General features: G+C 59.6%; 2 protein-coding genes across 7 annotated transcripts in view; one reads left to right on the forward strand and one right to left on the reverse strand.

Moving 5' to 3' along the window:
* Window positions 1–924: 924 nt before the first annotated feature.
* On the forward strand, window positions 925–17,953 carry ABCF1 (ATP binding cassette subfamily F member 1). 3 transcript variants are annotated; one of them, XM_037913663.2, is made up of 28 exons: window positions 925–1,181; window positions 2,473–2,519; window positions 3,043–3,126; window positions 3,312–3,447; window positions 4,111–4,148; window positions 4,496–4,600; window positions 5,239–5,313; window positions 5,637–5,702; window positions 5,973–6,062; window positions 6,546–6,617; window positions 6,898–6,996; window positions 7,415–7,510; window positions 7,889–8,011; window positions 8,741–8,841; window positions 8,967–9,052; window positions 9,259–9,398; window positions 9,669–9,817; window positions 10,160–10,243; window positions 10,984–11,108; window positions 11,914–12,026; window positions 12,684–12,855; window positions 13,799–13,873; window positions 14,466–14,536; window positions 14,864–14,896; window positions 15,804–15,972; window positions 16,355–16,419; window positions 16,776–16,848; window positions 17,378–17,953. In XM_037913663.2, the coding sequence occupies exons 1-28, from the start codon at window positions 1,103–1,105 to the stop codon at window positions 17,542–17,544; spliced, it is 2,733 nt and encodes a 910-aa protein (XP_037769591.1). In that variant the 5' UTR covers window positions 925–1,102; the 3' UTR covers window positions 17,545–17,953. The 3 variants fall into 3 exon arrangements, with proteins under 3 accessions (XP_037769591.1, XP_037769593.1, XP_037769594.1); XM_037913665.2 differs by having other exon boundaries at window positions 986–1,181; window positions 5,640–5,702; XM_037913666.2 differs by lacking the exon at window positions 5,637–5,702 and having other exon boundaries at window positions 995–1,181.
* The window catches only part of PPP1R10 (protein phosphatase 1 regulatory subunit 10), a 34,133-nt gene continuing 20,359 nt past the window's right edge, over window positions 12,935–26,708 (reverse strand). For 2 of the 4 annotated variants that reach the window (XM_037913667.2, XM_037913668.2), the window contains exons 15-20: window positions 26,302–26,377; window positions 25,764–25,961; window positions 25,166–25,277; window positions 24,612–24,713; window positions 23,757–24,269; window positions 22,105–23,280 (exon numbers count right to left, since the gene is read on the reverse strand). In XM_037913667.2, coding sequence (XP_037769595.1) covers window positions 23,171–23,280; window positions 23,757–24,269; window positions 24,612–24,713; window positions 25,166–25,277; window positions 25,764–25,961; window positions 26,302–26,377 — 1,111 coding nt within the window. In that variant the 3' untranslated portion in view covers window positions 22,105–23,170. Of the gene's footprint in view, window positions 12,951–22,104; window positions 23,281–23,756; window positions 24,270–24,611; window positions 24,714–25,165; window positions 25,278–25,722; window positions 25,962–26,301; window positions 26,378–26,708 lie in introns of those variants that run through there. The other 2 variants (XM_037913670.2, XM_043528014.1) reach the window with 2 other exon arrangements.

The following is a 26,708-nucleotide window of genomic DNA, read 5'->3' on the forward strand; positions in this document are numbered from 1 at the left end:
TATATTACTTTGTCTCATGTTTCAACCAGTTAGTTTTGTGAAGAGAGAGTAGGATACTTCACATGCTTGACCAGGACTTCTGGATTCTATTCCCAGGATTATCCCAGCCCCACCAATATGATGGCGCATGCAAGGTCATGCCACTCTGGGTGTGGGGACGGACCATTTTTAGGAACATGCTGTCCCATTCCTGCTGGCATGACAGTGCTTGTGAGATCATGCCACGTGTGGGGAGGGTGGCATGCTCTTTAAGAGCCAGAGAGAGTGGAATCACATTCCCCCATCTAACACCAAACAAAACGACATCTGGTTTTGTCCCCGTACTGGATGAGGGACGAACCTCTCAAAAAGAGGCCTGCCCAGGCATGTGGCCGCCCTGGGTTGGAGTTCCTCTGGGCAGCGTCCACTGACTCTTTAAGGGGTGGCGGGCGTTGTCAGCGGTTCTCTGCTTGGCATCCCTCCTCCGGATCCCTGGTGTTCAACCTTTGGCCCTCACTCTGGTCCCTGTTGCCCCCCCTAGCGCTTGCTCCCTGGCTGCGCTTTTGTGATTCCTCCCCTTAAACCGCCTGGCCCGGCCCAGCCCAGCCCAGCACCCACAGATAGCACAGCAAGGACAGAACCCAGGAGTCCTGGCTCCCAGTCCCCCCCCAGAGCTGGGGACAGAACCCAGGAGTCCAGGCTCCCAGTTCAGGGAACAGACACGGTAGCACCGCGGCTTTTGCGTTGGTGCAACAGTCGTGTGATGGGGCATTGGGGTGCCACCTGCACTATGAGCTGCCCCCTGCCTTTGGGGGGGCAGGAAGTGACCCCCCCAGGCTGGGCCTGGCTTGGAGAGCGGGACTCCCTGCCCCAAATCAGTACCCCCACTTCCATGGAGGACTGAACCACATCATTGGGGTGAAGGGGCTTGTCTAGCCACACGACAGGGCGTCTCTACTGCTCCGCGACTCTCTGGGCGCTCCATGGGTGCCGCGGAAGCCACTCTGGGCTGGGCGCTTCCGGCACTCGATGGTCAGGCTGGGCCGCCCCGCGCAGGCGCAGGGGTAAGGTTTCCCGGCTGCTGGCCGGGGCTGCATGTGAGCGCTGGGCGCGGTGACCGGCCATGCCGAAGGCGGGGAAGCAGCGGCCGCCGCAGGAAGAGTGGATCGGGGATGGGGAGCAGAAGGTCGGGGAGGCCACAGGTGAGTGGGCCGGACTGGACTGGACCGGGCCGGGAGGACCGGACCGGGGGAGGGGGTAGAACCGGAGGGACCGGGCTGGGGAGGGGGAGGGGGAGGGGGAGGGGGAGGGGGGGTACACAGGGCCGGCTGGGATTGGGGCAGGGGGTGGTTGGACCTGGGTGGGGGGGCAGAGAACCAGGGGGGACTGGGCAGGGGGGGACAGAGAACTGGGGGGGACTGGGCCCGGGGGGGAGAGTGAGAACCGGTGGGGACTGGGCAGGGGGGGACAGAGAACGGGGGGGGGTACGCAGACAGGGCTCGGTGGGATTTGGACAGAGGGTGGTTGGGCGGGGGGGCACAGAGAACTGGGGGGGACTGGGCCCGGGGGGGAGAGTGAGAACCTGTGGGGACTGGGCGGGGGGGGGACAGAGAAGGGGGGGTACACAGACAGGGCTGGGTGGGATTTGGACAGAGGGTGGTTGGGCGGGGGGGCACAGAGAACTGGGGGGGACTGGGCCCGGGGGGGAGACTGAGAACCGGGGGGACTGGGCTGGGGTGGGCAGAGAACGGGGGGTACACAGACAGGGCTGGGTGGGATTTGGACAGAGGGTGGTTGGGCGGGGGGGCACAGAGGACTGGGGGGGGGACTGAGAACTGGGGGGGGGACTGGGCTGTCGGGGGGGATGACAGTACTGGATGGGACTGAAGCGTGTGGGGCGGGTTAGAACCTGGCCAGGGGGGGCTGGGCTGGAGCGGAATAAAAGATAAGGAACTGAACTGGGCCAAAGTGGGGGAGAAGGGGCTGGACCCTAAGCTGGCTAAAGTGGCGGACGGGAAAGGAGGTTAATGGGGGAAGAGATTGGTGGGAGGGGGAGTCCTGGGGCTCGGCTAGATGGGGAGAAGCAGGGCTGGAACCGAAGCTAGATTATTTGGGGGGAGGGGGGTTGGATTGGGATGGAGTGTGGCGGGGGTTGGGTCTGAGCCTGGTGTGACACTGGAGTGAACCAGGCTCAGAAGGAGGGAGCAATGGGATGAACCGGGCTCAGCCAGGGCTGATCTGGACTAAGGTAGGGGCGGAGGACAAATTGTGCCCATCCATCTGCCCACAAGAACTGCCCCAGGTGGGACCCAGCTGGGCCCTGGCAGTGGAGGGAGTGGCTGTGGATAGAGAGGGCTGGGAGCCAGGACTCCTGGGTTCTATTCCCAGCTCAGGGATGGGTGTTGGGTCTAATGGATTAGAGCGGAGGAGCAGGTAACTAGGACTCCTGGGTTCTCTCCCACCTGCCTGGATTCATCTCTTGACTTGTTTCAGACAAAGTGGTGAAGAAAGGCAAGAAGGACAAAAAGACTAAGAAGTCGGTAAGAAGGGGGACTGAGCCGGACTATGCTGGGGGAAGTGTGAGCTTTGGTACAGGGACCTAGTGGGAAGGGTATTGGGCTGTAACTCAGGAGACCTTGGTTTTACACCCGCCCTGCTGTGTGACTTGAGTTAAATCGCTTCTCTCTACACCTTAATATTTTCTCCCACCATATATCTGGACTGTCTTTCATTGTGTGTCTGGGCAGCGCCTGGCACGACAGGGACCTGATCTTAGCTGGAGCAAGGACTGTCTCTCCCTGTGTGTCTGGGCAGCGCCCAGCCATGGTCCCAGCTGGGTTTTGTCAGTACTAAAAATGGGGGAAAGCAGCTCACTGCTAGGGGACATGCGAAGGAAGGTGGCTGGATTTCTCGTAGCACAGTGCAATCTCCCATTGCGGGGGGGGGGCGTGAGTGAAACAGGAAATGGTTGCCAGCTGGAGTGCCCTTCCCTCACCACGAGGGGCAGGGAGACTCCCGGGGGTGGGAAGCAGAGCTCTAAACTATCCCTTTTGCCCTCCCCAGTTCTTTGAGGAGTTGGCCGTGGAGGAAAAACAAGTCAGTGAGCAGCAGGCTGTCATTAAAGAGAAGGAGCAGCAGCAGCAACAGGTGAGCAGCTAAAAGAACTCCCCCGGGGGGCTGCTGGGTGGTGTTGTAGGACCTACAATAAGTATGCTGCTAGAAAGGGATGCCCTGCTTAACCAGGGCACCCCCACCCCTGGTTCTCAGGGCTGTGTGCATGGGAGATATGACCCCCCCACACACACACGCCTCATCTGACTCCCCCACCTCAGCTTCAACAACAGAAAAAGAAACGAGAAAAGAAGAAAGACAAGAAGAAGAAGGAGGTAGAGGAGGATGAGGAAGAGCACCAGCTGATTGAGAAGCTGAAGAAGCTGTCGGCTCCAGGCAGCGATGAGGATGAGGAAGGTAAGACAGGATGAGGCTGGGGGCCAGGATTCCTGGGTTCCATTCCCAGGTCTGGTAAGGGAGTGAGGGCTAACTTTTAGGGCAGGGGTGGGACCCGGAGGTCAGGATTCCTGGGTTTCATACCGCCCAAGTAACTAATCTGGGCAGCTGGCAGGAGCTTAGCTTGCCACAGTTCCACGCCCTGAAATATGGTGATCGTTTTTGGTGTGAGAGGGGGTGGGTAATGCCTGGTGCAGGGGGGCAGTTAGACCGTGGCTGTGTTGCCATCTCCGGGGTATAAAAAGCGGTGACATCCCACCATCGAGCCTGGAGGGGGGTCCTCTCCAATCCCGCCTGAGATCTACCCCCACCGGGGGCAGGGCTGGGACACATGGGATGGGAAGCAAGGGCCTCTGTTCTCCATGGCCTGCCTTTTCCTAGCCCCCGCCCCATTACACTAGCCACTTCACTCCAGCCCCTACCCCTGCGGCAGGAGAGTCCAGCCCCACGTGCGTCAGCAGGGAGCTAGAGGATGACAACCCACCAGGAAGCCCTCTCCCTCCCATCCCAGATCTCCTAAGGTGCTGGAGGACCGAGAGCTCTATGGGGCTAGCTCCCCATGCGGGGAGTGGTTGTGTCTCCGTTCCATCGATCCCTAAAGTCCTTCTCTCGTTTCCTTTCCAGCGACCGTTCCCGTCACCAAAGGTGGCAAGAAGAAGAAGGTGAGTGAGACTCTAGGCTGGAAGGAGCCGTAGGGCTCAGGAGAGGTCTCTAGACTTGGGCCGCAAGGTGCCCTACACAAGGGAATGGGCTGTAACTGGGGGTGGTATGGAAGGAGCCCTAGGGCTTGGGGTTGCTGTCTAGACTCGGACTGCGCAGGGTTCTGCGCTGGGGAATGGGTTGTAGGGGACAGTCCTGCCCCAGTTGAGGTGGGACCTGATGGGACATCTACTTGAGGAATAGGTTGTAGGGGGGTGATCCTGCCCTGGGTTTCTAGGGGGAGGCTCTGGTGGTGGGAGAGAGGAGATGGCCACTCTTTGCTAACGACCTTGGCTTTACCTTCCCCTAGGGAGGGAATGTGTTTGCCGCCCTGAGCCAGGAGCAGAGTGAGGAAGAAGAGGAGGAAGAAGAGACTCCAAGACCTGCCAAACTCAACAAGAACAAGATCAACAAGGTTAGCTCGCTCGGACGAAATCTAGCACAAAGAGGGCGTGGGGTCATCTTCTAGTGCAGAGGTGGGCAAACTACGGCCCGCGGGATCGTCTTGCCTGGCCCCTGAGCTCCTGGCTGGGGAGGCTACCCCCAGCCCCTCCCCCGTTGTCCCCCCTCCCCCACAGTCACACTGCCCCACAGGCAGCGGGGCTGCGAGCTCCTGCCGCTCTGAGTGGCATGGTAAGGGGGCAGCAGCAGTGCACGCACGTGGCGGCAAATAGGGGGTCCCAGGGGGCAGTCAGGGGGCAGGGGGCGGTTGGATGGGGCAGAGGTTCAGGGGTCGGGGACCAGACTCCTGGGTTCTATCCCCAGCTCTTGGGGGAGTGGGGCCTAGTAGTTAAGCAGGGACGCTGGAAGGCAGAACTCCTGGGTTCCCAGATCTATTGGAGAACAAGGAAATGGGGGGAATAGCCCCTCCCAACAGCCTGGGGGATCAGCCCCTCCCTGCCAAGGGAGGGTCCGGGAGCTCCCTGTGCGAGAGAAGTTCTGTACCGTGCCTGGCTGGAGTCCAGGGATTAGACTGTGGGGGTCGCTCCTGCTCTGGGGGTGGGTTAACTCTTCCAGTGCTGAGTTGTGGGGCTGATGTGTTGCCCCCTGCAGGCCCCACCTGATGATGAAGAGGAGAAGCAGCCAGGGAAGAAGTTGACAAAGGACGACAAGCCAAAGGGAAAACAGGTCAGTCTCCCATTGCCCCCGTGTTGGGTGGTTCCCATTTGTCTTAACTGGGACGGTCATGGCTGGGTCTGGCATGGATTGGAGCCAAGACTCCTGGGTTCTCTCCCCAGCTCTGGGAGGGGAGTGCGGTCCAGTGGATTAAAGCGGGGTGGGGGGCTGGGAGTCCCACGTGGCAGAATAGCTTAGCCAACCAGCTGCATTACGAGTTTTGGCTCTGCCAGCCAGGGGTCTAATCGGGGCAGTGGGGCGGGGATGCTGGGCTGGGTCAGGTACAGTCAGAGACGCCGCGTCTCACCGGGGCAGGATTTGCTCTGTGCTCTCAGCAGGAAGAAGAGGACGATAAAAAGAGGAAGAGCAGGAAAAACGAGAAGACCAAAGGGAAGCAGCAGGTGCGAAGCAGGCGTTTCCAAGATTCAGCGGGATTGGCATGTGGAAACCAGTGCCCCAGGGCTGCACTAGGGGGCGCTGTGCTGCAGGGAGCAGGGTGGGGGCTCCGTAGGGGGCGCTGTCCCCTCGCAGCTAGTGCTGGCCCCAGTGCCCCATCGCTGCACTAGGGGGCGTTGTGCTGGACAAGGTGTATCTGGTGTTAGGAACTGAGGTTATTGACTTAATCCAACCCTGCTGTCTCTAAATGCTCTTGTTTCTCCCACGGCTCCCAGGCAGGGGGATCAGGCTTTGCTGTTCTGGCCCAGAGCGAGGAAGAAGAGGAGAGTGAAGAGGAATCCAAACCCAAAGGCAAAGCAAGCAAGGTGGGCAAGAGGAGTGCTGGTCGTGTGGCGTCTAGTTGGTCAGAGCAGGAGAGGCTGAGGGTCACGACGCCTGGGTTCCATCCCTGGTTCTGGGAGCAGAATGGGGGTCTAGTGGGTTAGAGCCGGGGGGACTGGGTTCTATTCCCAGCTCTGGGACGGGAGTGGGGTCTAGTGGTTAGAACAGCTGGGGTTGGGAATCAGGACTCCTGGGTTCTATCCCCATCAGGCAGAATGACCCAACTAGCATTATGGGGGGTGGCTTCCAGTGAATACTCCGGAATTGGCTCCATCAGTCGGATGTGGCGCAGTGCAAGGGGAGGCCAGCGTACCAGGCTAGATGGGCCCTTTCATCTGATCCAGGCAGAGAGGTGTGATACCAGGCTGGTTGGGCCTACTGGGGTGATCTGGGGTCCCGGGGAGAAAGGGGGGGCAGGATACGGGGTTAGCTGAGTGTCCTGAACTCCTTCGCACTCCTCCTTCCAGACTGTGAATAAACAGACAGGGTCTGGTGAAGCCGGGAAAAAAACAAAAGGAAAAAAGAATCAACCAGCCCACGTGAGTGTTTATGGGGGTCCCTGCTACTGGTGGACACTAGGGGGCGCTGTACTGCAGGGACCAGGGAGTGGGCTCAGGGAGCGTTCTCCCATCACTGCCAGTGCTGACCCCAATGCCCCAGTGTGGCACTAGAGGGCGCTATGCTGTGCAAAGAGTCTCTGTGCAATACTGCTGTGTGGCCAGTACCCAGCTACCCACCCCAGAGCTGCCTGCATTTTGGTGCTGGGAGAGCGGTCCCTGCTCATTGTGGTTGGATGAGCTGGCTTCTGTTCTGCTGCAGAATAAATTTGCTGCTCTGGAGTCCGAGGAGGAGGAGTTGGAGGAAGACGAGGAGGAGCCAGAGAAGAGCAAGGAGAAGCCGAAGCGAGGCAGCGAGCCCGTAAGACAGTCCTCCTCTTGGCCGTGGGGGTGGGTTTGCTCTGTTCAAACCGAACCGCATTCACTGCGCTGCCTCAGGTGTGAGACAACTTGGTGGGTTCTCGGCTCATTTTCCAGCATCCAGCTGGCCCCCAATCCCGCACGGGCAACCTCAGCAGAGAGGCCCAGGGTGAACGGCCACAGAGCCAACCTCCCCTCAGCCCCCTGGAAGGGGATCCCTTCAGAAGCAGGGCTGAGGCATATCAGAAGGGGATGAAGCTGTGGGACTGGGACCCAGGACTCCTGGGTTCTATCCCTGGCTCTAGGAGGGGAATGGGGTCTAGTGGTTGTGGGGATGCTGGGCACCTAGACTCTTGGGTTCTATCCTTGGCTGTGGGCGGAAGGTGTTATTGGTAACCAGCCTCCTATGGTCGATACAGCAGTCAGAGGAGGATGAGGAGGATGAGGGGGAGAAGAAGGACGACGACCCCTATGCTCATCTCAGCAAGAAAGAGAGAAAGAAACTCAAGAAGCAGGTGAGCTCTGGGTGGGAGCTTCTGCCAAACAGGCTCCTCCTCCACCTTGTGCGTGGTGAGCACCTCCCCTCCAGTGGGGCGGCTCCCAGCTGTCTATAGCCATACTTCTTGTTCACATGTCTGTGTTCCCAGAATCCTTTGCAGCCATCTAGTTGGTACTGAAGCAGCATAGGAATTGCTTGCAGTGGGGAGGAGAGGCTGTTAACTCATGTGGATCCATTCTGTGGGATCCCACCCCCAGAGTGAGTCCTGGCATGATAGCTTCCCCACCGGGGCCTCAACCTAGCTGGGCATGATGGCCCCCAGGCAGGCTGGGTACTGGCGGGGAGGGGAAGAGAGGGTCCCTTGGCCGGAGCATCACCTCTGGCTCTCCTGCAGCTGGAGTTTGAGCGGCAGGTGGCAACGCTGAAGGCGGCCAACGCGGCGGCGAACGACTTCTCGGTGTCACAGGCGGAGATGTCCTCGCGCCAGGCCATGCTGGAGAATGCCTCCGACATCAAGGTACCTCCCGCACCCCCGGGTTTATTTGGAATGTCTTCTCCCCCCCCCCCCCTCCCGCTGTACTGCCTTCCCTTTTCTTCCCTTCAGCAGCTGCGTGGGAGGGGTTAATGTCCCATAATTCCACCCCTTCTTTTCCCTCTCCTTCCCCGCCATGTTGGTGGAGTTGGTATTTCCCACTACAAGAAGGACCAGCAGCGGTATGGAAAGGGTTAATCCCCTCCCTTCTTTCCATTGGTGGGTCTGGGTTGTGCCATGCTGCAGGGGTTGGGTGGGAGACTGAGCTGAACCATGTGGTAAGAGGGGGATAGGAGTGGGTCATACCACCTGATGGGGGTGTGAGGAGTGTGCAGGGGGAGCAGGTTGTACCATGAGATGGCGGGGCCATTGGTGATGGCGGTGGCGGAGGACATCGAGTGGGTTGTACCATCTGACAAGGATATACAGTGGGTGGCACAGTTATGTGGGAGAGGAAGTAGGTCATATTATCTGGGATTGCGGGGAGTGGGTTATGCCGTCTGAAGGGTGGGTTGCACAATTATACAGGAGAGGAAATAGGTTGTACCAAGAGATGGTTGTGGGGACCATTGGGTGGGGGGAGGGTCATACCATGAGATGGCAGGGGTCTTCTTAAGGGGGGGACCCCCCAATGATGGGTCATACCATTTGGCACATCTGGCAGGGGGGAGGGTCGTACCATCTTGTCCTGATCGCTCTCTCGTGCGGTTGCAGCTGGAGAAATTCAGCATCTCCGCTCACGGCAAGGAGCTCTTCGTCAACGCAGACCTTTACATCGTGGCTGGGCGCCGGTACGGCCTGGTGGGACCCAATGGGTAGGTACATGGATGGATCCCTTGCAGTCAGGGCTACCCCTGTGCCACACTGGGGGGGCTGTGCTGCACCTCCCCTTTGTTTCATCCCTCCCTGCTTAACCCTTTCTTTCCCTCTTCCTTTGTAGGAAGGGCAAAACCACCTTGCTGAAGCACATCGCAAACCGGGCCCTGAGCATCCCCCCTAACATTGACGTGCTGCTGTGCGAGCAAGGTAAGGGGGTCCTGGGGGGAGCCAGGACTCCTGGGTTCTATCCCTAGGTCTGGGAGGGGAGCAATGCCTAGTGGTTAGGGCAGGGGTGCTGGGAACCAGGACTCCTGGGTTCTGTCCCTGGCTCTGGGAGGGGAGAGGGGGCTAGTGGTTAGAGCGGGGAACCTTGCACTCACTGAGTGTGTGTGTGTTGTCGTCCCACCCCTCAGAGGTGATAGCAGATGAGACCCCCGCAGTCCAGGCGGTGCTCAAGGCCGACACCAAGCGGCTGAAGCTGCTGGCGGAGGAGAAGCGGCTGCAGGCTCTGCTGGAGAAAGGGGACGACAGCGTGGCTGAGCAGCTGGAAAAGGTACTGGGGGGTGTGGGGAAGGTGGGGGAAGGGAGATAGCTGGGGGAGTGGGGGGGCTATGCCACTGTATACAGGTTTTTATACCATTGCAGCTGCTGAGGAGAGGGGAGCAGGGTGGGGGAGCACAGAGGATGAAGGAGGGTTGTAGTAGTGTCGGGGAGCAGAGAGTGGGCAAGGGGATGAAGCATGGGGCAGTCGAGGGGTCTGGGGAGGGGAGAAATGGAGGAGGCAAAGGCTTCCTGGTGAACCCGCCTGTCTCCCCCTCTGCAGGTGTACGAGGAGCTCCGGGCCACGGGGGCGGCCGCGGCGGAGGCCAAAGCCCGGCGCATCCTGGCTGGTCTGGGCTTCAACCCTGAGATGCAGAACCGGCAGACCAAGAAGTTCTCGGGTGGCTGGCGCATGAGGGTGTCTCTGGCCAGGTGAGGCTGGCGGGAGCCGGAGGGGGGCAGCGTAATGGGCCTGTGATCCCACATGTGCTGACCTGGGTGAGTCCATGCAGGAGATCGGTTGGCAGAGGGGGGGTGTCACACACCGCCCACACACACTGGGGCACCTGCCCTGCTGTGGGCTGAGCTGAGACCTGATAGCTCGTTACACCCAGATGGGAACAATCCAGTCTGGAACCGGGGCCCCCTAGAGGGGAAAGGCCCCGTGTCCTGTTCCCTGCCCACCTTGATAGGGCCAGTCCCCCTCACCCTGGGGCAGTCCCGTAAGACTCCACTAGGGGGCACTGCTCACCCTCCCCCCCACGTCTCCTTCAGGGCCTTGTTCATGGAGCCGACGCTGCTGATGCTGGACGAACCCACCAACCACCTGGATCTCAACGCCGTCATCTGGCTCAACAAGTGAGTGCCTAACCCTGGAGAAACCCTTCCCATCGGTGCCAGGGCCCCCCGGCTCGGATCAGCAGCTGCCACCTCTGGGGGTGGAGCCCATTCAGCGAGCAGCGCCTGAACGGGGGTGGACCCCAGGAATGCCACACAACTGGGACTCAGGGTGGGGGGATGAGGGATCCTCATGGTGGGATGAGGGGTCTCGCTGGCTGTCAGATGTAGATGGGGGCAGGAGTTGGGTGAGGTATAAACTGTGTTGGGGGGAGGGATTTCCTATTGGGGCGGGGGATGATCAGGATTGGGGGATGGCAGGAAATTCCCCTCTTGGGGAGAGGGCAGGATTTGGACTGTGGGGGGCAGCATTTGGATTCTGGGGGTCAGGGCCGGGGTTTGAATAAGGGGCAGGGTTTGGGCTCTGGGGGTTTTCCCTATGGGGCAGGGGTCTCAGCAGGGGGCCAGGACTTGGACTGGCTGGGATTCCCCCCTGGTGGGGCTACAGGGAGGGTGCATGGGGCCCAGTGTGTGTGTGTGGGCAGGGGAGTCAGAGGAGAGAACTCCCATTAGAAAATCTCTCCCCTCACCCCACCCCCACTGCTGGGCTGAGTGAGGCTGCCGTCCATCCCACCGTGGGGTGTACGTTGGGTGTTCTAGCTCTGTCCCCTCCCCCTTGGCTGGATGCCCCTCCTAGCCACGGATCAGGGTCCGTCCGTCTGTCTGATTCTCCTCTGTCTGTCCCCCGTTCACCTCCCCAGCTACCTGCAGATGTGGAAGAAAACTCTCCTCATCGTCTCCCACGACCAGGGCTTCCTGGACGACGTCTGCACTGACATCATCCACCTGGACATGCAAAAACTCTTCTACTACCGGGGCAACTACAGTGAGTTGGGGGGGCATCTAGGGCAAGTACAGTGAGGGGGAGGAAGAGGAGGTAGGGGAACTACATGAAAGGGGACGGGGGAAGCAGATGGGGCAATTGCAGAGACTGATCTGCCCGGGGTGGGGGTTAAGGAGGGGGTTGGGTCACCCAGAGACTTCAGCCCAGCTGGAGGCTGGTTTGCCCCTAGGTCTCCCGCCAGGGGTAGGTTTTGTGGGTTGACGGTGCATCATGGGAGTTGTAGTTCAGTTGCCCCATGCCCCCATTCTTCCCTATGGACTGAGCTCCTTGGCCAAACTTTCCCATGATGCACCTCTTCCACTGAGCTGCCAAATTGCATTATGGGAACCCTGTGTCATGGTGCTTCATGGGAGATGTAGTCCAGCCCGGGAGCTCAGCCCAGAGCAGACAGTGAGCGCACGAAGTGTCTGAACTACAAGTCCCATGAGGTGCCGCCGGGGCATGTGAGAACCCCAAGTTTTCCTTTGGCTGACAACCCCGTTTTTTTTCCCAAAAAAAGTTTTGATGTGAAATTTTTGACCAGCCTGAATAGTGAGCTTCCTCCACAGGCCTCATCCTCTAGCTCTAGGAGTCAAGATCACTTTGTTTACATACAGAGGGTCCCAGGTTCGATTCCCCAGGCAGGAAGTGGGGCAGGGAAGGGAAAATGGCATTTCCCTGTCTCTGCACAGAGAGCTTTGGTGGCCGAGTGGGAAGTCAAACCCGGATTTTCTGCCCTCTCTCCCGCCCCCTCCAAATCCCAGTACAGCGCCCTAACCGCAATCCCTCACCCTCCTTTCTGCCGCAGTGACCTTCAAGAAGATGTACCAGCAGAAGCAGAAAGAGCTGCTCAAACAGTACGAGAAACAGGAGAAGAAACTGAAAGACCTCAAGGCTGGCGGGAAGTCGACGAAACAGGCGGTGAGTCCAGAGATCCAGCCCCAGGGCAGGAGGACTGGCTGGTTTAGGGGTTGGGGAACAGGATATGGGGCCTTTCCCCTCTAGGAGGCCACTGGCTTCAATCCAGCTCTTTCCTACCTTGGATTTGTCCCCACCCTGTTGACCCAGGGAACTCACTGTTGCAAGATTTTACTGAATTAAGAATCTCTTTCCCAACAACAAATTGGGTTAACGCTCACCCCTCACATTGAGCAGTGGCAGCTGAGCCCCAGCTGGGTGTCACATGAAAATGATCCCTTCCTTGTCATGGGACTGTACTGCCCCCTGAGGTACAGTGTGGAGGATTGTACTTCCTTGGAGTCTGGAGCTAGGGGGGTACCAAGCTAGATGGGCTTCCTGATCTGATCTGAGGAGCTGGATTAGATGGGCCCATGGGTCTGATCGGGGGGGGCAGGGAGGAGGCATGATATGAGGCTAGATGGGCTCAGGGTTTAATCCGGGGGGACAGGGAGAAGGCGGGTTACCGGGCTAGATGGGTACTTGGGTTTGATCCAGGGGGACAGGGAGGAGGCGGGATACCGGGCTAGATGGGCACATGGGTTTGATCCGGGGGGACAGGGAGGAGGCAGGATACGGGGCGAGATGGGCTCATTGGTCTGTTGCTCTGTTCGTCTCCAGGAGAAGCAAACCAAAGAGGCCCTGACGCGAAAGCAGCAGAAATGCCGCAAGAAGAACCTGGATGAAGAGGCTAACGAGGCCCCCGAGCTGCTGAAGAGGCCCAGGGAGTACACGGTGAAATTCACCTTCCCCAACCCGCCGTCACTCAGCCCCCCGATTCTGGGCCTGCACGGTACGTCCCCACGCAGCGTGTAGGACGGCCTCCGCAGGGGCACTCTCCCGTCGCAGTTAGTGCTGACCCCAATGCCCCAGCATGACGCTAGGGGGTGCTGTGGCACTTATTAACACTCCCCTGCTGTCCTGGCCAAATCCACCCCCCAAGCCATGTCCATTCTGCCTCCCAGACGTCTCCCACCCTGTGGCCACCATTGGACACCGGATTCCCCTTCGTTTCCTGCCCCAAACTGTTGGGTGACATCGTGGTGCGGCTGTTCTCCAGCCGCCCCACCCCAGAGGTGGCCGCATTTCAGCGCCGGGTGAGCGATCCCCGTGCAGCGTCACTATGCGGCTCCCCAGCCGCCCCACCCCAGAGGTGGCCGCATTTCAGCGCCGGGTGAGCGATCCCCGTGCAGCGTCACTATGCGGCTCCCCAGCCGCCCCACCCCAGAGGTGGCCGCATTTCAGCGCCGGGTGAGCGATCCCTGTGCAGTGTCACTATGCGGCTCCCCAGCCGCCCCACCCCAGAGGTGGCCGCATTTCAGCGCCGGGTGAGCGATCCCTGTGCAGTGTCACTATGCGGCTCCCCAGCCGCCCCACCCCAGAGGTGGCTGCATTTCAGCGCCGGGTGAGCGATCCCTGTGCAGTGTCACTATGCGGCTCCCCAGCCGCCCCACCCCAGAGGTGGCCGCATTTCAGCGCCGGGTGAGCGATCCCCGTGCAGCGTCACTATGCGGCTCCCCAGCCGCCCCACCCCAGAAGTGGCCGCATTTCAGCGCTTGGTGAGTGCCCCCTTTTCATTCCCTGGGGATACAGGATGCTGAGGCGTTTTCTTTCCGACCCCGGTTTCCCATGGGCCCCAGAGCTGAATGGTGCATTGTGGGCAGGTCCCCCAGAGGCTGCTGTCCAGCAGTTGTGCGCCCGCGCCCCTCACCCTCCTCCCCGCCCCTTCTCCGCAGGTGTTGTGTTTGGCTACGAGGGACAGCAGCTGCTATTCAAGAGTCTGGATTTTGGGATCGACATGGAGTCTAGAAGTAAGTTACCAGCTGGTGATTGAGAGACCCTACAATAACAAACTTACATGTGCACAGCCCCAAAACTCCCTCCGCCTGCAGCCCCAGAGACCCTACAAACCGGGGTGTGCAGGCTGCACCTGTGGGCGAGACCCTATAATAAACTCATCCAGTAACTCGATCATGATGAACGAGTCGGTGCAGCCGCAGCGCTCCTGAGAGACCCTATAATAACAAACCCTCCCGCCCACAGCCCTACGACAATGAATTGGACTGTTTAGCCCCAGGAAAGACCCTACAGTAACAGCCTGCGCAACCCCCCTAGCACCCCCGAGAGACCTTCAATAACAAACTAGCCTGCGCCACCCCCTAGCAACCTCAAGAGACCCTACAATAACATGCTAGCATGCCTGAATGACCTTACAATAACAAACCAGCTCGCGCAGACCCTGTAGCATCCCCGAGAGATCTGACGTTAACGAAGCAGCCATCGTAGCACCCTAGAGAGACCCTACAATGACCCCCCTCCCCCCCCCCCATACACAGTCGTGCTAACCCATCGCTCTCCTGGCCTGGTTGGGTCACTGATGGCTGCTCTCTCTCCGCTCCTCAGTCTGCATCGTGGGGCCGAACGGCGTAGGGAAGAGCACACTGCTGCTGTTGCTGACGGGGAAGCTCACGCCGGTAAGGGGCCTCTCCCGGAACCCCCTAATCCAGACTCAACCCAAACTCATCCAGTTCTGTTCTGCCTCTGTGTGTCTTCAACTGGGGACAGGATTCCCCTTCCCTCCTGTCCTAAACTGCTGTACAGCTCTTGCCCAGCTGCCCCATCCCAGAGGTGGCTGCATTTCAGTGCTGGGTGAGCGATCCCTATGCTGTGTCGCTGTTCCCCAGCCGCCCCACCCCAGAGGTGGCTGCATCAGCACTGGGCGAGGGGTTTCTGTGTGCTGTTAACACACTAGAGGGCAGAGGAAAGTAGTAAACATTAATCCCTTTCTGTTCTCTTTTCAGACAAGAGGGGAGATGAGGAAAAACCACAGACTAGTAAGTAATGACGGGGACCCAGATGCTGAGGTTTGTGGGGGTAGGGGAGCCCATGGCTGGGATAGCAGAGGACTGCGAATCAGGACGGGGGTGCACCTGCAGAGCTGGGGAGCAGCCCAGGGCTGGGCTAGCAGGGGGATTGGAGGCCAGGGCTGGGATAACAGGGGGGCTGCACATTAGGGGCACTGGTAGAGCTGGGGGGCACCCAGGACTTGGATAGCAGGGTGCTGCAGGTTGGTATCGGGGTGGGGGGGGGCACTGGCAGAGTTGGGCGAGGGGAGCCCGGGCTGGGCTAGCAGGGGGGTTGGAGGCCAGGGCTGGGATAACAGGGGGGCTGCACATTAGGGGTACTGGCAGAACTGGGGGACACCCAGGACTTGGATAGCGGGGTGCTGCAGGTTGGTATCGGGGGGGGGGGCACTGGCAGAGTTGGGTGGGGGGAGCCCAGGGCTGGGCTAGCAGGGGGGTTGGAGGCCAGGGCTGGGATAACAGGGGGCTGCACATTAGGGGTACTGGCAGAGCTGGGGGGCACCCAGGACTTGGATAGCGGGGTGCTGCAGGTTGGTATCGGGGGGGGGGGCACTGGCAGAGTTGGGCAGGGGGAGCCCAGAGCTGGGCTAGCAGGGGGGTTGGAGGCCAGGGCTGGGATAACAGGGGGCTGCACATTAGGGGCACTGGCAGAGCTGGGGGGCACCCAGGACTTGGATAGCGGGGTGCTGCAGGTTGGTATCGGGGGGGGGGGCACTGGCAGAGTTGGGCGGGGGGAGCCCAGGGCTGGGCTAGCAGGGCGCTGCAGGATGCAATGGAGGGGCACCAGCAGAGCAGGGGGTGTGACGGGGAGGGGGAGCTGGCAGCACGGGGGCGGTGCTTTGGGTGGCGACTCCGCCCCTTTCTCTCCTCCCCGTAGAAAATCGGCTTCTTTAACCAGCAATACGCCGACCAGCTGAACATGCAAGAGACGGCGACCGAGTACTTGCAGCGCAACTTCAACCTGCCCTACCAGGACGCCCGCAAGTGCCTGGGGCGCTTCGGCCTCGAGAGCCACGCCCACACCATCCAGATCTGCAAGCTCTCTGGTGCCGGGGGCGGGGCCTCAGGGAGGGGGCGGGGCTGGGCTGGGGGGTCTGGGGGGGCGAGCTTCTGGGGAAGGCCTTGGAAGGGGGGTCTAGGGAAGGCTTGGGGTTGAGTATACAGAGTAAGCGGCAGGGTCTGGAGAAGGGAGGGGGGCACCCAGGGGAGGTGGGGGTTGGGGGTGGGACTTACGTTGCGGGAGGGGGAGAGGGCCGGGGGTCTGGGCAACCAGGAGAGGTGGGGGGCACAGGATGGGGGGAGGGCACCTGGCAGCTTAGGTTGGAGGTGGGAAGGGCTTGGCTGTCCGGGGTGGGGGATGATGCAGACAAGTGGGGAGGGGGCTCCCCTGTCTCATCCCTAACCCCGCCCACTCTCCCTTCTCCCCAGGAGGCCAGAAGGCTCGCGTGGTGTTTGCCGAGCTGGCCTGCAGGGAGCCCGACGTCCTCATTCTGGTGAGTGTCTCTGGGGCGAGGGGTGGGACAGGGCCCCGGAGAGCACGAGGCCCAGTGGGTTAGAGCCGGGGGCGGGGCTGACAGCCAGGACTCCTGGGTTCTATCCCCGGCTCTGGGAGGGGTGTGGGTTAGAACAGGGGGGTGCTGGCAGCCAGGACTCTGGGTTCTATCCCCGGGAGGGGTGTGGGGTCCAGCGGGTTAGAGCAGGGGGCTGCTGGGAGTCAGGACTCCTGGGTTCTATCCCCGGCTCTGGGAGGGGTGTAGGGCCAGTGGGTTAGAGCAGGGTGGAGCCAGGACTCTTGGGTTCTCTTTGGGATCTGCCCCTTCGCCGTCTCAGCCCATTATCTCTTCCCCAGGACGAACCTACCAATAACCTGGACATCGAGTCCATCGACGCCCTGGCTGATGCCATCAATGAGTACAAAGGGGGTGAGTGACGCCAGCGGGCACTTGGACCAGGCTGGCCGGGCCCATTGGCCTGGTGGGGAGGGAATTCCAGCCTGGAACAGCCCATTAGTTTGGTCCGGGGGAGGGCATTCCGGGTTGGAATGGTCCATTGGGCTGGTGGGGAGGGAATTCTGGGCCTGAAGGGCCCATTGGTGCTAGGTGGGGGAGGGAGAATTCCAGGCTGGAACGGCCCATTGGTCTGGCCCAAGGGTGGGTGCAGGGAATTCTGGGCCAGAAGGTTCTGTTGGTCTGGTCCAGGGTTGGGGTGGGGTGGGAAGGGCCCCACTGGTCTCTTCCAAGGGGAGGAGGTTGGTTATTTAGGGATAAATACCACTTCCTATAATGCCCCTCACCGAGTGACACCACCCCATAAAAGGGCCTGCACAAACTACCCAGCATGCATTTCCTGGGCGATACCATCCCACAGACCCGGGGGGGGAGGGGCATCCCCCACCCCTTGGAATGGGGGATCCCCCTGCCCCTCTAACCTTCCCCCTGCCCCGCCCTGCAGCCGTCATCATTGTGAGCCACGACGCCCGGCTGATCACAGAGACCAATTGCCAGCTGTGGGTGGTGGAGGAGCAGAGCGTTGAGCAGATTGACGGCGACTTCGACGACTACAAGCGCGAGGTGCTGGAGGCCCTGGGCGAGGTCATCATCAACCGGCCCCGCGAGTGAGTTGGGGGCGGGGCCTCCTGAAGCTCCTCCCCCCCCATGATGGACTCTCCGTTCACCCGCCTGCCCCTTTGTAGCAGGACTTTTGTGCAGCTGGATAGCAAAGGAGGCGTGGCTACAATGATGGGGTGGGGCTCAGCTTTGGGGGTAGGGCTAAAGAGATGGAAGTGGGGCTAAACCTGTGAAGGTGGGGGTGTTTTTTTGCCACCCCCATTCCTTTCTGGGAAGGGCCACCGGTTATTTATATGAAGGGGCGGGGGGAGTTTGTATTGGAACGGTCTATTCTGGGCCAGGTGGGGAGGGGACTGTGCCATTGCTGGACTCTTCTCACCCCCCCCAGCTGCTCCGAGGATGCTTCGAGCCTTGTTCTGCTTCCGTTTGACAGGATTCAATTAAAACAGGAAGTCAAAAAGTGGCTGTTGGTGGCCTTGATTGTGCGGGGGGTGGGGATTCATCATGGCCAGAGAGGTTGGGGGCGGAGAGTGTCTGTCTGGCCCACTCATGCCTTCAAGGGGACAGAGGGGGGCTGGGGCCATTTCTGCCCACGTGGCTGGTGGGGTGGATGGGGCGTTGGGGAGCAGAGTGCCTGCCCTGCTGGAGGCTGGGCTGAGCCCCCACAACTTGTGACACACATGGGGCCAATGGTTGACCGTGAGACGGGCCCATCTGTGTTCCTGCCATGGAGAGGGAAAGGCTAAACCGTGTCGAACGGCGTGCAGGGTTTGGCACTCGCACCATTAACCAGCCTTTTGACTAAATACACAGCGGAGGAGGAAAACAAGGCAAAACCTTGACTCTTTACACTTCCACTCAGGCTGTCAGGTGAACGGCCTCCCTTTCCCTTGAGCGGGAGAGAGCGGCTTCTCCGACGGGCCCCGAGATGGGAGCAAGGCTGGAGGAGTTTAGCTGAGCTCCCATCCCGTTTGCTGGGAGACAGGCCAAGCTGAACGCTCACCAGAGGGGAGAGGAAAGCACCCCACCGAGGGACAATGCAACTTCTCTCTCTCGCTTGCAGCCTTGGGTACCGGAGAAGCATGGACCCAGCCCAGGGGGGCTGATCAGCTGCTCCATGACCCAGCAAAATTGTGCCAGCAGCGGGCGGTTCAGGCCCCTGCTCTGGTCATAGGCTCCCAGCAGTGGTGATGAGGAAGGAAAAAGACACTTCCAGGGGTGGGGGGAGGATAAAGTCATGTCCCAAGTGGGGGTTGGGATTTTGCTGCACAAATTGGGGGGTATCTGAGTCCCTCTTCAACCCACCCTGCTAAGGTGAAGGTGGGCCTGGGGTCCCAGAAGCTGGTGGGGAAGGCTGCCAGACAGTAGCTAATTTCATTCTAGTAGCCAGTTTTTCTCCCTTGAGTCTCTTTAAGAACCCCCAAAAGGAATGGGGGGGCAGGCTAGCCCACCCCCCTTCATTTCATATCCCTGTTGGGCCTAATTTCTGACACATTGGTATTGGGTCACAGAGCTCTGGCTTGATGCTCTTGTTCTTAACCAGGTCTGAGCTTAGCCCAGGTCTCCTGCTTGAATTCCAGGTCTGTGTGTTTGGGCTAATTCAGGGGGGCTCTTGCCCTTTCAGACCTTTTCCAGTCCACAGGGTTGCTACAGTGTCTTCTAACGAACTTGCTGCTCACAGGGCGCTCAATTAGGGTAAAGTCATAGGCCTGGTTCTCACAACTGGCTAGGGCAGACCTAGAGCTCCCTAAATCAGGGGTTCTCCACCTTTCCAGGCTACTGTACCCCTTGCAGGAACCTGATTTGTCTTGTGTACCCCTAAGATTCATCTCTCTTAAAAATGACTTCCTCACAAAATCAGATGTGTCTCAGCCACCAGTACTGAAAAATTGCTTTCTCATTTTTACCCTAAAATTATAAAATAAACTGATTGGAATATAAATATTGTTCTTACATTTTGGTGCATAGAGCAGTATAAACAAGTCATTGTATGAAATTTTAGTGTTCACTGACTTGGCTAGTGCTTTTTTATGTAGCCTGCTGTAAAACTAGGCATGTTATCTAGATGGCTTGATGTACCCCATGGAAGACCTCTGTGTACCAGTGGTTAAGAACCACTGGGAGCTGAGCCCAGGCTGGGGCAAGTGTAGACACCACCTTTTGTCCACCATCTGCTTACCCCTGCCAGCACGTTAGCCTGGTGCCCTCGGAGCCACAGCCCATGTTCAGTTCAGCCAGGCCTATTCAGCTCACCCTTGTTGCATCCGGCTGTTGTCCTGCATCTGTTGGGAACATGTCTGTTCCTTCAGCCTCTCTCCTTTGGCACAGGCTGGGCAGTGGCCCTTTGGGGCTGTGGTGGGCACTTGATGCTAATACACCCCATTGAGATGATGCTGCATGGGGTGGTCTCAGCATTAGCTGGTAAATGCTCCATGGATCAGCAAAGGCAGCAGGGGGTGGGGAAAAACAGAGCTGAAGGTGACTGCAGCAGGGCCTCTAGATGCTAAATAGGGCAAGGCTGGGTCAAGGCTGGAAGTGACCTTGTATTTGGGTCTGTTTTCCCCCTGACCCCATCCAGGCCGTGTCAGTGAACGTGATTTGCTGCAAGGTAGTTAATGATAGCCAAGTCATCAGGTAGGTTTCAGACTCAACACCCCCTGCTGTGAACAAGAGGGGGCTGAGCTGTTCATCTCAGACCTGTTTATTACAGGCCCCTGCAGCCCATTAAGTCCCATTTACCAGTTGCACTGTCAACAGTAGGTTTCAGAGTTAACATCTGGCCAGTATAGTAGATTGGCTCTACTTGGACCACCTGTGAATGCCCAACAAAAATCAGTAGGTTTCAGAGTTAACATCACTGAGGTGATTGGAGAGGGGGACATCATAGCAGGAGTCTGTTGGCCATTGTACAAGTTGTGGCTCAAGGCACCTGTGGAAGCTTCGACAATCACGTGCATTATTCCACCAGCATGGTGTGGTACCAGCCAGCCCCTCTACCCTGGCCTCTAGGCTGCTGGGGGGGGAAGCAGCAACACAGAATCCTGCTGCCCACAAGGGAAGGGATTAAACCGCAGACTCTGCCCCTCCCCCCCTGCAATTTCTTAGAGCAACCAGTGCAGCAGGAGGTACTCACCACCCCTCTTCCCCCAGCAATGACTACAGAGGTCCCCTTTTTTAAACAGCAAACTGAAAAAACCAATTCCATCCTGTGGCATCGTATTGACACCTAGCAAGGTTGCAGCCCTCTGCCACTTGAGCTACCGGCGTAACTGATACCAGTAGAAAGTTGTCATCCTAGCACCAGAGGGCCAGGAGATGCTTTGCAGGTGGGTTTCTGAGCTAGTTGCGGATGGTATAGGGAGACTCAGGATCTTGGCTCCATTCCAGGCCTGGAGGGGAGTGTGTCCTAGTGGGCACAGACTCCTCTGCATAGTCTCACCCCCAGCAACCCCTCAGCATGTCACCTTCCACCCCTTCTCCTTCTATTGTTCATCTCCTCCCCTCACTCCAGTCAGCATGCCCTCCACCCATGTCCCTTTCTCCCTCCCCCACACATAAGCACCCATTAGACCCATCTGCCCTCCTTCAGACTGGTTCTCAGTCCCAGTCTCCTCCCCCTGCAAAGCCCATCTCCATCCGCAGGTCTGCCTCTTGTCCCCTCTGCATGGGAATCGGGTGGGTTCCTCCTCCACACTGCCTGGGCCCTGCAGAGGGGCACTGAGAGCGCAGGAGGGAGGCTGCCTGCTCTCTGTTCCCAGGCCGGAGCCCAGTACAGTCCACCAAGAACTGCAGTCGCAGAGGAACACTTGATCAGCCCTAGGCCGGAGCCCACATACAGGATCTTTGGAGAACTTAGCAGCTAAAATCTAAAGCATGTGCAGGCCACAATTTTTCAAAGGCTTATGATGTGGCCAAATTTAGGCAAAATTTTCCCAGGGATGGGTAAAAGCATATCAGCCTTGACACACAGGCTACGCCCTTGCCCAGTTTTGAGTCCCTGCTCTGAAACACAGGGAGACTAGAGCTTCTCAAAGAAAGGGTCACCAGACCGTTTTAGCTTGAGCAAAATAAGGCGCTTGCCCTTAGCCTCATTCTTGGAAACGGCTGAACCATTTGCGCTGAAATTTCTCCCACATATTCAACCTAAGGAGGACACGCAGCATGGAAAACTTCAGCCCAAATGGATGATGTGTGGCAATGTTATAAGCAACTGAACACAAGGGCTTGTAAAGGGAAGTGTTGGACAACTGTACCAGTTCTGCATGCATTGCACCCTGGGTAGGTATCCCAGGGTTCCAAGCACTGTACCAAGTCAGGGTGGATTGAGGGATTCTCGCTAGTGGGAATCGGAGTCCAACTCACAGGACCCTGCTGCGTCTCAGCCATCAGCAGGACTGTAAGAACGAGGAAATGTCTCCCCTGTGCATCTGGCTCATTCCTATTTCAGTGGCGAAATGAAGTGATCAGAGACAGAAGCTGCAGCAGGGCACCTCTCTCATTAGTGTGGCAGTGTTCACGGCTCCAGCTGCAGACCTTGAACCTGCTGTGCCAGGCGCTGTACAGATGCACAGAGATGGCCCCTTCCCCACACAGCCAGCACAGACACCAAGGTTAAATTAGATGATCCATTTTTTTTAATCACCATGTTTATTACTAATGTACAAAATATACAAAACAAAAGGGGGAGGCTGCACCAGTGGGGTGGGGTGGGGGGAGGATAGTCCATGTCTCAGGGAGAGACCGTAAAAAAATAAAACAATGGAAAGGAAACAAACCAAGCCCCCAGATGCCAACAGCAATAAAGTCCGTCCGTTTTCACAGAAAACAGCTTCACGCCCCCCCACTTCCAAAGACTCGCTAGCACCAAGGGGAGTCACGTGTCTGCAGTCGTCAGTGGGATGGGGGGAAGGGTATTTACAGCAAGGGGAGAAGCTCTGATCTCACTTGTTCACACACACAGGGGGGGATGACCCCATGGAGGGGGTGAAGTTAACAAGCACCCCCTTTGCTCAGTGGATGGGGGCAGTGGCTAAGGGATCCCTCTCCTCCCCAACAGAAGGATTGGTATCCTGCTGCTGCCAGATGGAGGGAGAAGTCTCCTGGCCACGTGCCCCGGGAAGGCAGTATTTCTGGGGGAGCTGGGTGGGGTGGCCGGCTGCTCCTCAGGGCCAAGGCTCCCCAGGCAAAATGTCTTCAGAGTAGGTCTGCAGCCGGCGAACCCGCGGACAGATCAAAGCCCGGAGCCAGGTGGGGCAGCTGGGCAATGCCCCCTTTACACCTTTGCTGGTTCCACAGAGATACACACAGTGGTAACAACCCACTTTGCCCCCCCTCGCCCCCAGGTCCCAGAGCAGACAGCGGCTCTTGTGCTTGCAAAAAGTCACTGGGGGGCGCAGAGTCAGGTCCCATCAGCGCCTCCATCAGGTTAAAACAACACAGGAGGGAGCGGAGTGGCGGGGGGAATTCCCCCTCGCAGTGGTTCCTCAGTAGCAGCAGCCGTCGGGGGAGGAGGGGTTTTGCTCCCCCCCCCCCGGGCATTACAAGGCCTCACAGAAGCCATAAGTGGTGGATTCAGAGCCCAAGTCCGACAGCGGGCACCCCAGAGTCCGTGAAGTGGGGGCAGCTGTGTTGGGCGGTTTCACGGGGCGTCGGCAGGGTGGAGGGAGGGCCCCGGGCGCTACGGCAGGGGCGGCCCGTTCACTCCGGGATGGTAGAAGGCACAGTTGTTCTCGTACCTGCAGCTGCCTTTCAACATGAAGTGGCGACACACGGGGCGGCTCGACATGTCTGCGTGAGAGAAAACGGGGCGCAGGTCAGCCACGGCAGCGGGGCACGGCCAGAGGGGTGGCAGAGCAGGGCAGAGGATGGGGGAGAGACTACAGCTCCCAGCATGCAACACTCCACCCTAACCCAGGCTGCCAGGAGCACAGACTACAGCTCCCAGCATGAAATGCTCCACCTGTGCCACCAGGAGCAGACTACAGCTCCCAGCATGCAATGCTGCAGCTGAAACTGTCTCCCTTGTTCTCACAGGCCCATAGGGGGTCTCTGCCACTCTGGGCCCCGCCCCCAAGGAGCGGGGCCCACAGGATCGAATGGGTGCAATGCATGCTGGGTCTCCCCCATCGGCCCTCGCCACCTGCTGGATAAAAACGGGGGAGGGGAGGGGGCACTCACAGGCCCCTCCCACAAAGGGGCAGGGCCATTCCAAAGCCATGGCCCTCTGCTCCCCCTAGAGGGCAAGCCAAGCCCCCTGCAATTACCTCCTCCGTGGCCTCCACCATGACCCCGGCCGTGATCCCCTGGGTGGCCTCTGCCGTGATCTCCTCCGTGGCCACCGCCATGACCGCCGCCTCCGTGGCCCCCACCATGGCCGCCGCCTCCGTGGCCCCCACCATGGCCGCCGTGGCCCCTGCCGTGGCCTCCACCATGGCCTCCGTGGCCTCCACCATGGCCGCCGCCGCCGTGGCCGCCTCCTCCACCCATGCCGTTGTTAGGGGGCCCGCCTCTGCCATTGGGGGGGCCGCCGCTGCGCCCACCTCCTCCTCGTCCCCGGAAGGGGGGCTCCCCGCCTCGTCCCCGGTGGAAAGGGCCTGGGCCAGGCCCCGGGCCGGGGCCACCCCCTCGCATACCCCCGTGGGGGTTTCCCCGCATGCCGCCATCAGGGGGATCCCAGAACTCGCCTCGCTGGGGAGGTGGAGGGCCCATCATCCTGGGCCCGCCAGGCATGCCAGGACCTGAGGGCATGTTGGGACCCCCAGGGCCACCGTGGGGACCTAGGGGAGAGAGAGGCACAAAGGTTAGAGACCCCCCGTCTGAGCACCCAGGGCAGAAACACACTTCCTGCTGAACACCCACCCTGCTCCATGCCACACAGCACCCCTTACTGAGCCCCCCCATTCTGCAGCACAGCGGCCCCTAGTACCACACTGGGGCATTGGCACCAGCACTGAGTGCCAGGGCAGTGTCCCCTACTGAGCCTCTACCCCACTCCTTACAGTACAGCGCCCCCTAGCACCGCACTGGGGGCAGCACTCCCTACTGATTCAGGCACACTCCAGCTGAAGGTCTGACACTCGTGTCCCCCCACCCCCAGAAGATGGTAGCTCCCTGCTTACCAGGCATGGGTCCTGGCCCCCCGGGAGGGAAATGCTGCATGTTCTTTGGTCCAGGTGGGAATCCATTGGCGAGGGGCCCTGGGCCCAGCAGCCCGTGGGGCACTGGAAGACAAGAGATCAGAGGAGTCAAATACAGCCAGTGGGGTTACAATGGGAAGTGGGAAGGGGTGGGGGGGATTCACTTCCCACCCCTTCACAGGCAACCTCCGATCCTACCCCAGGACATGTTTACAAGGCCACCTCTCCTGGAGCCCCCAGAGCAAGGGAAATCACACAGACACGCACTCGCACCCCTACGATGTCATCGGGATGCTGGGTGCACCAGCTCTCCGCTGGCACCAGCCATTTGAATCAACCAAGGTCAGGTCCTTCCGATTACCTGCCTGCCAGAGCCCCTAGAGCTGTAGGAGCGGATGGTTTATAAGGCCCAGGTGCCCCGTCGAGACAGACAGAAGGCAGAGAAACAGAAGCCAGAAGGCGACCGGCAGGACAGAATTTTCTCCTAGAAGAGGGAGGTGGGAACAAGGTCAGTGCCCCCCCCACAGGTCTCTTACCTCCTGAGGGCCCCGGGGGCTGTGTCTGGAGGTTGCCAAGCAAGTGTTTGATCTTGTCCGAGTAATCCGGCTGCTTCATTAGCTCCTCTGTCTTGTGGTTGTTGGGCCCGCCCTGTGCAGGGAGGGGAGAGAGGAGGAGCAGGGTTAGACAGAGTGTCCCTCCTCCCCCACACACACTACACCCCTTCAGCTCTCTCTGACCTCTAACTCTAGGGCGCTGTGCTAGTCCATTAACCCTCTAGCTGGGGCCAGGGGCTGGCTTGAGCCAGCTGCTTTGGGAGAAGGCGGTGACAGGAAAGAGTCCCACCCCCCCACGCATCCCCCCACCCCAACTATTGCTCAGCTGGTGCATTTTCTGAGTTTCCCCTTCCCCCCTAAAACGCTGGAACTTCAACCAAGCTGGAGGCAGGGAGACCAGGCCAATGGTCCACTCCAGCAGTGGTGGGGTGGCGGGGGGGAAGCAATGGTCCGCTCTGGGGGTAGATGGGCCAGTGAGGCCCCACCCATGGAACGGCTCATAGTTTACCCTTTTGGTGCTGGACCCTCCCACTACGGGAAGCCTGTGGGGTCAGTCAAACTACACAGCAGCTCCAATTACCATGATGGAGGTGAGGATCTCCTGCACGTTCATGGAGGAGCTGGGGTTGGGGCCCTGAGGGCTCTTGCCGGCCCCCATGCTCCCCATCAGGTTGGCCAGCACTGGGGGCAGCTTGGAGGCCCCGGCTCCATCGGGAGACTGCGAGGCGGCGGCCGGGTCGAGTCCTTCCTGGTAGGCGGCCTCGTCCATGGTGCATTCCTGAGAGAGGGGACAGAGGAGACACTGGAGTCAGGACGGGCTGAGGGCGAGGACGACGCCCCAGCCTTAGGGGCTGGGGGTCATGGCTGGGCGCTCGGGTTCCTGGGCTTTTGCCCTTCTCTAGCCCGTCCCTGTTTATACAGGGGAGACAGACACAGAGCGGGGGAGGGCCCCCAGTGAACTGGGAAATGAACCCCCTGCTCTAACCCCTAGACCCCTTCCACAGTGAGGAGCGAACCCAGGAGTCCTGACTACCAATCCCCCTGCTCTAACCCAACAGGTCCCCTCCTTCTGTCCTCCAAAGCAGGGTAGAGAACCCGGGGCCCTGGGCCAGACGTACCTCGTCGAGCGGGATGAGTTTGGGCGGCAAGGGTTCATAGGACTCCGGGTCGGGTTCGTGGGGACTGTCTGGAACGCTGCGGAGAGGAGAGATGCCCATCAGATCTCAGCACTGAGACATGTGGTCGTAGCCCACCACTGATGGGGCTGTCAGCACAGCCTGATGCCCCTGCCCCTTAGCTCCAGCATGGCCTCACAGGCCAGGTCTACACCCACCCAGCATCCACCAGCCATGGGAAGCAAAGTTAGCAGGGTCAGAGGGGGATCCTGATGCCCAGCAACCAAGAGAGGCCCCCGGTGAGGTCATCTGCTGGGACCTCTGGAGCTGAAAGCAGGGTCTGTGCTCCCTGAGTCAAACAACCAAGTCGACAGGCTCAGAGGCAGCAGCTGGTTCATATGCCGCTAGAG

Source organism: Chelonia mydas, chromosome 14 (assembly GCF_015237465.2).
Source record: "Chelonia mydas isolate rCheMyd1 chromosome 14, rCheMyd1.pri.v2, whole genome shotgun sequence".
Classification (NCBI taxonomy): Eukaryota; Metazoa; Chordata; order Testudines; family Cheloniidae; genus Chelonia; species Chelonia mydas.

Bases quoted from the DNA above. Each gene is read 5' to 3' on its own strand.
- ABCF1 (XM_037913663.2), top strand. From the start codon at position 1,103: ATGCCGAAGGCGGGGAAGCAGCGGCCGCCGCAGGAAGAGTGGATCGGG. The intron at 12,027-12,683 runs GTGAGTCCAGAG...GTTCGTCTCCAG, and splicing joins GGAAGTCGACGAAACAGGCG to GAGAAGCAAACCAAAGAGGC. The intron at 15,973-16,354 runs GTGCCGGGGGCG...CCTTCTCCCCAG, and splicing joins CCAGATCTGCAAGCTCTCTG to GAGGCCAGAAGGCTCGCGTG.